Raw genomic sequence first — 10,146 nt, forward strand, 5'->3', positions numbered from 1 at the left:
ACTATATTTGATATGTCCTGAAGTTTTTCTGTTCTATTTTTTAGAAAATTGCTGGTTTCAGCCTATTAAATGATTTCACAAGCCATGGATGAGTTGCAACTGAGCCAGAAAAACCTCAGCTCTAACCTTTCTCAATAGGTTTTCTTTATGAACCGTGGAACATGGAAATATTTTCTTAATCCTCCCATGATGGTCTATGACTCATACCATTCTAGGTGCTTGGAAGAGAGGTTAATTCAGTGTTAATACAGTGCATACCTGAGGGCATTCAGACTTAATTCTCCTGATGAACTCCTGATTGAAAAATGCTTATGGGATGTGATTTACACAATAAATCCAAACTCTTGAGAACTTCCCACAGGGCCCTTCCAGGTCTTACCCAAGTTCACCTCTCAGACTTCATCTTACTTCCCTAGTCACCTTCCTGGGTTAAAACCATCCAAACCTGTTTGGAATTCCCCAAGTGTATCACACTATTCCTCACCCCTGCACAGTCATTCTTGACCTTCAGTACTCTGCTCAGCTGAGTGTCATTTCACCTGACACCTTCCTTGACAGTGGTTAGAACCATCCCATCCTGGTTCCCTGCCTGTCAGTGCCTGAAGGGCAGGGCATTATACTGCTTGCATCAGAAATGCTAGCGCTTATTCATTACCTGGCCCTGTGGTTGTTAATAAACTTCAGTTACATTCAATGGACATGTCTTCTCTGTTACGTGAATGTGGGGCTCTATACTTCACTCTGAGAACACAGACAGGTATGAGGCACAGCCTGCATGTTTAGGAAGTTTATAATGGACCTGAGCAATGGGATTTATGTATTAAAAACTACTTCAGTATAGCACAATGCTCAAGAATTTGCATGGAGGAATCAGGCTGGGGTTCAAATTCTGACTCTTCTATTCATTGGCTTCTGACCTAACTGTTGAGCCATTCTGAAGTTCAGATTCATCAAGTATGAGGCTGAAAATAAGAGTAGCAACCTCACAGGGCCATGAGATTTAAATAATGGGTGTACATAAAGCTTTAAGCACACTGCTTGGCCCAGAGGTCTTGGGAGATGTTAGAGTGGAACAAAGCAGGTGATACGCCCAGTGCCATGTGGATGTTGTAGGTGGGAAGTGTCACAGAAATTGAGAGAAGAGAATGGTCACTGTGGGTTGGACAAATGGGAAAGGTCCAGTGGAGGAGGCAGAATAGGAGCTAAGCTTGCAATGAAAAGTAGACTTTAGATTAGGAGCCAGGAAGGCATTCTTGGCAGGGTGAACCAGAGAGCTAAGGCCAGCGGAAGATGGTGTATGCCTTGCCTGTAGACTAGTTTCCCTGTTTTTATACATTTCATTTATGCATAAGATCTGTTCAAACATTTTTCCAAATAGAAGCTGAAGGTATTGATCTAAAGGTGACTTTTTTTTTATTTTAAAGAATTCTGCCCCCTTTCTGTTTTCCATGTCTTTTGGCCAAATCTATATAGAGTCTACAATTTTGCTGACAAGGTCAGCTTGATGAAACCATATTGGTCAGCATACAGAAGTGATTTGTGAAACTGGTCATGCATTGTAATCACCCAGGAAACTTTTTCTACAGATTTCCCCGTCCTACCACAGACAGTCTGGCCGTTGGGTCTGATATAGGACTAGAGGATATGCATTAGTAAAAAGCTCCCTTGGGAATTTGATGGACAACCAGCTTTGGGAATTGCTATCTTGGAGAATTTGTCTTAATCAGTTTTTAGCCATACTGTCTGATAATGGTGTCTGGGAAACCAACAAGTTGAATTTCTTTGGATTGCGTGGGGAGTTGAAACTCATAGTTTGTAGATAGCAGTTTTCTACTTGGAAAACAGTTCAGAAGCCACTTAACCCTCTGTCTGCCTCATTTGGGGAAAATCCCTTCCCTTTGTACATCTCAGGACGATCTGGACAAAGAAAATACTCAGGCCAAGGGAGGCTCTCTGTCTGCTGGACAACAAATTCCTTGACAAAATAGCTTTCTTTTCTTTTTAAAAAAATTTATGTTCAAATTCTGCTTTTTGATACTTTTCCATTTGGTTCAGGGTGACCTTCAAGGTAAGTTGTGCTTCTTTTTATGTAATGACCCTTTAGGTATTTGGGGGCAGTTAACATAATCTTGTTTTCTTTTCCCTTTTCTTCTCCAAGAAAAATGTACCTGATTTCTTCCATTTCCCAGATAGATACCTTTAGATCTGCTCCTATTTGTTAATGCCTAAGCTAAGGGGGAAAAAATGCGGTCTTGACATATGTCTCTTGGTAAGCCTTGCTTATTCCTAGCTGTTTTTCCTGAGCATTGAGTTTAAATACTCAAAAAAGATTCATCTTAGTTTTTTCTTCTAGAATTTATTGGAAATTCATAAGGGGCTGACTGATATATATTTGCTAGGATGCACCATCTGGCCGTCTTTTAAGAACTGGGACAGTTGCCCATTTGTATGTTTCTGCCATCTCCCACGTTCTTCAAGAATTATCCAAGAGGACAGATTCCCAAGGCCAGAACCATTCCTGGCATTTTCTTCTCCTTTTAAATATTTTTTGGGGACCTCATATCTGCTGCTGCTGACACACAGTAAAAAACCCCTAACAAATGAACTGTTAAGATAAGCTGTGCCTCCACACTGGTATGTTTAGAAGGAGAGCCTGGCCGCTGGGTGGAGGAGTCACGGAGCTGTGGTTTCCCAGGGTCCCTGCTTGGAGTGTAATCGTCACCTCAGATGGCACCACTGAAGCGCCATCTCTGGTTCAGCAGCCCAGTGTGTTTGGGCTGTTCTGTCAGAGCCTTGCCTTTTGTTGTTCTTGGAAACAGTGTAATAAAAAGGTCAGCAGATTTTTTTTTTCTCTTCATACCCCAATGGCCAGCCTATAATTTTGCTGAAATTCTTTCTCCTTTCCTCCCTCCCCTTCCCCTTCTTTCTCTCCTTCTTCATCTTTCTTCTTTCCTTCCTTCTTTCCTTCCTGCCTTTGCCAGAAAATCTTTCTGTTAGCAAACCAAAGAATGACATAGTTATGATATATGCAGTTTTAGATATGACATTCTATGAATAGAACTTTAAAGGCCAAAAGTACTCTCTCCCCTTCCCCATCACTTACTTTAGAAATAAGATCCTTTGCACTCACTTCTGAGCCGAGCACGTGAATAGTAGCACAGGCTCTGGGGCCAGGCTGCCTGAGTTCAAATCCTGGCCCTTCCACTTATCAGCTGCATGGCTTTGAGCAGATTACCCACTTATCCGTGGTTCATTTTTCTCAGATTTAAAATGAGGGTACTGTGACTCAGATGGTAAAGAATCCGCCTGGCAACGATGGCGACCTAGATTGGATCCCTGGCTTGGGAAGATGCCCTGGAGGAGGGCATGGCAACCCACTCTTGTATTCTTGCCTGGAGAATCCCCATGGACAGAGGACCCTGGTGGGCTACAGTCCTTGGGGTCACAAAGAGTCGGACATGACTGAGTGACTAAGCACAGCACACAGCACTGTGTGTGTGTGTGTGTGTAATAGTACCTATTTCCAAGGGTTGCTGAGGATTAAATGGTTAATTCATATAAAATGGTTACAACAGTGCCTGGTATATAAACATTGCCTAAAGAAAAGTGTTTCAGTGTTGACTGAATGAAATATTTTATGAAGTTCAATGCAAAAGAAAAATGTGTATGAATTACCACATTATGACAAACAGATCTGAAGATTTATTTAGAGTGTTAAGGTCCCCTGATTAATCCAAACTAGAGTTTTATGCTGAGGAAAAAAGCTTTAATGAATTTAAAAAATTACATTTTAAAAACAATCTTTAGAAAAACATATTGGCAATTTACTTTTATCCATTTTTTGATGTGTGTATATGAAATAGATCATTCAAGCAAAATTATATGATATACGTACAGTTTAAAGAATAATACTTAAAAGAATTTTAAAAATTAAAACACCTGTGTACTTGCTACCCAATGTAGTAGATCGTTATCAATGTCTTTAGAACCTCCTTTGTACCCTATCCTGGTGGGCCCCTAGCTCCTGTAGAAGTAGTTCAGTTCAGTTCAGTTCGTCGCTCAGTTGTGTCCAACTCTTTGTGACCCCATGAATCGCAGCACGCCAGGCCTCCCTGTCCATCACCAACTCCCGAAGCTTGCTCAAACTCATGTCCATCGAGTTGGTGATGCCATCCAGCCATCTCATCCTCTGTCGTCCCCTTCTCCTCCTGCCCCCAATCCCTCCCAGCATCAGGGTCTTTTCCAATGAGTCAACTCTTCGCATGAAGTGGCCAAAATACTGGAGTTTCAGCTTCAGCATCAGTCCTTCCAATGAACACCCAGGAGTGATCTCCTTTAAGATGGACTGGGTGGATCTCCTTGCAGTCCAAGGGACTCTCAAGAGTCTTCTCCAACACCACAGTTCAAAAGCATCAATTTTTCGGCGCTCAGCTTTCTTCACAATCCAACTGTCACATCCATACATGACCATATCATAAATCCCATGTTAATCGTCTTGGCTTTCTTCATGGGTTTTACCACATATGGTTGTAATGTTAGACATCAAATTATTTCAATTGACTTTTTTAATAGGATACCATTGACCCTTGAACAAAAGGTGTTTGAACTGAGTAGGTTCATTTATGTGAAGATTTTTTTCAGGAAATACATTCTACAGTACTACATGATCCGATCTGAGGTTGTATCTACAGATGTGGAATCATAGATGCAAGGGCCAAATGTAGTTATATATGGATTTTCAACTGTGCCCCTAACCCCCATGTTGTTCAAGGGTCAGCATACTTGGATTCATTTCCAGTAACTTATTTTTTTCTTTATCCCACTTTTCTATGTTTGCCACCTTTCTTTTGTACTGAGACCTTTTTTCCCTTTGCTTGCATGCTTCCCCTTCCATTAGTTTGAAAGTTATATACACTATTAAAGTTTGACAAGGGGCTTCTCTGGTGGCTAAGTGGTAAAGAATCTGCCTATCAATGCAGGAGACACAAGTTCAATCGCTGATCCAGGAAGATCCTACATGCTGTGGAGCAACTAAGCCCATGTGCCACAACTACTGAGTCTGTCTCTAGAGCCCAGGAGCCGAAACTGCAGAAGCCCTTTTGTCCTAGAGCCTGTGCTGCACAAGAGAAGCTGCCACAATGAGAAACCCAAGCACCACAACTAGAGAGGAGCCCCTACTCACTGCAACTAGAGTAAAGCCCTCACAGCAACAAACATCTAGCACAGTCAAAAATAAAAAATAAGTAAAAATTAAAAAAACTTTCATACGTATATTTAACTAAGTATGAAGTTCACCAATGTTTCCTCCTCCTACCCATTAACACAGAACCGTTGGAAACTCCCTCTGGAATTTCTTTGGAATTCTGCAGTTTCACACAGAAAGGACACGTCAAATAAAAGTTGGTAGCTACAGCTTTTGATGTCTGCTTTGTTTAGTTCTTCCCTGTTGGCAACACAGTAATCCTGTCTCAGAAACAGCAGAGAGAGCAGAAGTTTTATTGTTCTAGGAAATACAGACCATTGGAGCTAGACGGGGCTTTTTTCAAACTTTCTGACTAATCCCAACAGTCAGAAATATATTACTTTATGCCCAATGCACGCATAAATATAATATATAAAACTGAAACAAAAATTGCATGAAATAGTATTTCCCTTGGTCTGTGTAATATACTCTGAGCTGTTTCATTCCATTGCATTTCTATTCATTGAAAAAAAAAATGTCCAAACTCATTAATTTGATTGCATACCCACTAACGTACCCCAGCTCACAGACTGAAAAACCCACAACTTGGCACAGATCCTTAATTCACAGTTTAGGAAGATGAAGCCCAGACTGATAACATGGATCTCCCAGAGTTGTACAGTAAGTGAAGAATTTGGACCCAAATCTCTGATCTTTTAACTCCAAGGTCACTTCTTTATTCACATATGTCAGCCAACCCCAAAATAACAGAGAATGGAGAAAAAACGGAGCCACTGGAGAGGTGTAGTTATGAAATGGGAAGTGAACCCCCCTGAGAACTCTGGCACATCTTTTGTCAGATGTCTCTGACAAAGCATCTCATGATAACCACTGCTGAGTGAACCCAGTACAGTGTTAGACTCCACTTTTCATTACCTCTGACCTTCCCAATTACCTTTATAAGTCAAGATCATTATCTTTATTAAATTAGGGAATGAAGAAGGCTCAGAGAGGTGATTTGCCTTACTAGTAGCTCGTAAGGTGAGGGTCTTGGCCTAGCTCTCTGACCCCAAAACTCATAGAGTTTCATGGCCTTGCACTGCCGCTTTATAATTCTTGACTTGACTTGCTTATTGCTCAGAACAAAGATAAAGCACTAAGAGGAATACTGTCCAGGTCTGAATCTAACCAAGAGGAGTAACTAGTTAGTGATACAGTTCACAGACTTGCTTGTTCATTCTGTCTCCCCCATTAGCTCCCAGAGCGCATGGTCCTCACCTCATTCACCTTCTAGCACAGTTCTTGGCACGTTGAAAGTTCACAGTGACTATTTGTTGACTGTATAAGTAAGGGCATTAAAAAGTGATAAGGACTTTTGGAAAAAGAAATCACACCCCAAGATGGAGGCAGGTCCCATAGTGGCCAAGTGTGAAGCCTGTGAAGGAAGATTGCCTAGGTTCAAAATTCAGTGTCACTTATAAGCTGTTTTCTCTTAAGCAAGTTACTGAATTTCTCTTGTACCTCAGTTTCCTGAGGATGACAGTGATGTCTGTTTTCATAGTGTGGTTCTATGAGTTAATAAAGGGAAACATTCCTGTGTTAGCTGTCATTGTTATCTGATGTTATGCTGACTAAGTAGAGAAATAATGAACCTGTGTCTCATATCTCAGGAAGAATATATCAGAAAGTTCTAAAGTAAGCTAAATATGGTCAGATGGATAGAGACTCAGAAGAGACCCTCCTTCATGTGCAGTTGGGGCTAAAATTATGCTAAATAAATGTGCTAATAAAAGCACATCTCTATCTTATGGTGAAAGAGAAAGACTTACTTCTGACAAAAATATCTCAACTTAGAGCAGTTAATTAAGCAGATGGCCAGTGAATGTCAAAAAGAATTTCGTGCCTACTCAGCTTAAACGTGGTTTTGTTAAGAATATAGTTTTTGAGCAAGTGACTTGATTAAAAGACTAGGAGACACCTATGTATGCAGTGTGTCTTATTTAGGACAGCACTTAGAAAGTCTGAGTTGGAGAACAGCAGAGTGCAGGGTTCCCCACATACACTATGTGTGTGAGGCTCCCCCCACATAGACTCTAGAACTGGGCCTCAATTTTCTCACCTGCAGAATGTGGATAATGACCGCACAGCCTTCTAGTGTGATTCGGAGAGCACAAGGAAATAAGGCTGTGTTGTGTTCAATATGTAAGAGAGAAGTGTAAGCCTCTAGTTAAGGTACCTGGGTAAGCAGATGGGAAGGTGAAATGGCATGTGGTTTTATAGTCTGTCTGCTTCTAACAAGCGCAGGCCTCAAATGCTTAGAGGAAGTCTGGAAGTTTGCTTTGCAGTTGTCAAAACAAATCCTCAAAGTCCCTTGATGCCACTGACGGAAGACTGGGCGAGAAGAAACCTAAATAATTAACCTGACGCCTGAGTGCCTGTTGCTTCCTCCCTCTCTCCCTCCAGGGGCCTTCGTCGTGTGCTGGACGCCCGGCCTGGTGGTTCTGCTGCTCGACGGCCTGAACTGCACGCGGTGCAACGTGCAGCACGTGAAAAGGTGGTTCCTGCTGCTGGCGCTGCTCAACTCCGTCATGAACCCCATCATCTACTCCTACAAGGATGAGGACATGTACAGCACCATGAAGAGGATGCTCTGCTGCTTCTCGCAAGAGAAGAACCCGGAGAGGCGGCCTTCCCGCCTCCCTTCCATGGTCCTCAGCCGGAGCGACACGGGGGGCAGCCAGTATATGGAGGATAGCAACCGAGGCCCCGTCTGCAACAAAAGCAGCTCGTAGCCTCGACGCCCCTCCGCCCACCCCGGCCTCCAAGGGGAGAAGAGGTATTCGGAATGGTTACCTGCCTCCAACAAAGCCTGCGTACAGTGTTATTTGAGCGCTTAATGAATCATTGGGAAGTTTGTTTTAAAAATGGTTTTACGTCAAGTAAAAGCACGGGCAGAAGAGAGAGGACACGTGCATTTAGAGAGAATGCACAGAAAGAGGGACGGTAGCACAATGGATCCCCACCTGAGGCCCCGTGACCTTCTCGGAGCACCGCCACCGCCCACCAGGCCGTGCGTTCTGGTCTCTGCCGCCATCTTGTAGGCATTCTCTCTTGTTTTCAAAGGATGTTGTTAAAGGGCTTAGGCCAAAATAAATAAAAACGTTACTTGAGCCACTATCCGTAGCTGCTTGGAAAGCGTATGTAGTTCTTTCTGTATGCATTTGAAATTTTAAAATATGCTTCAGCAGTGATGTTTTTCTCCTCAAACAAACCATGGCCAGTAGCTAGGTGTTCAATGGGAATCTCAAAGTAACACGTCAGTCAGGGCTCCAGATTAATTAACTTGATCTTTAACTGAAAGGACAGTCTGAGGAAAAAAGATTTACTTCAATAACAAAAAAGGTAAACATGAAAAGCTCTACTTGCAGCGAAAAAAGAGGCCTTGATGTAGTCCTCTCAGTGTGCACGCTTATGTATCCACACCTGCATATTGACACACTTCACATTTGTATTGAAAGACATCACAGATAGTGATGGTGAAATAAATTCACTGGCCACCTAGACTTTTCAGTCTAGGACTAATAGCTATAGAAATGACCTCTTATGCTCTCTAATAGCAAGGTGTGATTTATTTGAAAACAGACATTCAGCAGGGTGAAAAGTCTATTAGCATTCGGGCTGAGTTCCTTGCATGTAGGATCGAATATGAGCTCAATTGAGTCTTTCTATCAAGTTTCCTCCATACCCTGGTAAGTTGTCAGATTTAATATATAGAGTCATTTTCACATCTCATATTTTACGTACAATTATTGACATATTTCCAGTACTTGTTTTACTTATGGACTGCATTTTTATTTGGGTTCTATTTAAAATTTTTCTCCTTCCAAGACCTAAGTAAGGAACATGAAAGGCAAGTCAGTAAGAAAAGCTTTATGCACGTAGGCTACTGGCCAGAGTTTTCTATGTAAAGCATGTAGATTATATTCTGATTTTAACATAAGAATAACTTCAAAGCAGATACAATAGTATTTATGTAGTTTGCAAAACAAGTTTACATTTTTTTTTTTGCTATTGTGATATAACATTTTTGTGCAAGAACTACTTGTAATAAAAGGATTTAAGAAGTCATGCTTTTAGATATAATGACCTAAAATAGAGAGTAGTATGATTTGAAGGTATAGATTTCACAAACTGTGTAGTAAGTGGATCTATCTGAAGCTTATACCAAAGCTATCTATAAAATAAAATTAAAAAAAGAGAGAATCTGTTTTCTCTTGTTGGAGGTGTATTATTACTTTGTGTATTTTCTAAGTAAAAATATAGTTTGTGGTAACTATAGCTCTCATTTCTATTACAGAAGAAAAAAATCAGATTTGCTTTGAAGTACATACTCTCAGTATTTTATGTAAGCATTTTGAATCTACAGCTGGGCAAGAGGTGGAGAATTGAAATTGAAAACCAGTCCCTGAATAGCTACTAAGGGACCTTTAAAGGTTTTATTTTGAGGAAAGCACCATTTTTAGTACCCTTCAGCAGAATGTCATGTTCAGAATAGTGTCTGGAGGGGATCCAAGTGTGGAAACTCAGGGTGGAAATAGATAGCTTTTGTTTTTATGCACACACATATCTCAGCGCGGGTCCAAGAGTAGAGGAGTCATGTATATTTGCAGATGACAAGCGCCAGCCATCTCAGGGCTCACCAGGAACACATAAAAGCCATCTCTTAGTTGGAAAAATATAAAGAAAGAATGTTCCTGTTCAAATCCTAGGACCCCCAAGTTTATCTGCAAGTCATTGAGATGATAGTTCTAAAAATCTGACCTAACCTTTTAAGACAGGCCCTTGACTCAAAGCAGGGGCTACACCCAAGCCAAACAAGATTCATTGTCTGCTTAGCTTTGTAGCATTGCCCAAGGTGTTCTGCTAAATCTGTATTGATGAGAGAATTTAGTTCTTCATGAAGA

The 10,146-nt window shown here is 41.3% G+C and overlaps 1 protein-coding gene across 1 annotated transcript in view; it reads left to right on the forward strand.

Annotated features, from left to right (window-relative positions):
* The window catches only part of LPAR3 (lysophosphatidic acid receptor 3), an 80,747-nt gene extending 72,388 nt beyond the window's left edge, over window positions 1-8,359 (forward strand). Inside the window, exon 3 of the mRNA XM_061119990.1 lies at window positions 7,646-8,359. Within this exon, the coding sequence (XP_060975973.1) occupies window positions 7,646-7,974 (329 nt within the window). The 3' untranslated portion in view covers window positions 7,975-8,359. The remainder of the gene's footprint in view (window positions 1-7,645) is intronic.
* Window positions 8,360-10,146: the final 1,787 nt, after the last annotated feature.

The sequence above is a fragment of the Dama dama genome, chromosome 20 (genome assembly GCF_033118175.1).
Source record: "Dama dama isolate Ldn47 chromosome 20, ASM3311817v1, whole genome shotgun sequence".
In the NCBI taxonomy this organism is placed as follows: Eukaryota; Metazoa; Chordata; class Mammalia; order Artiodactyla; family Cervidae; genus Dama; species Dama dama.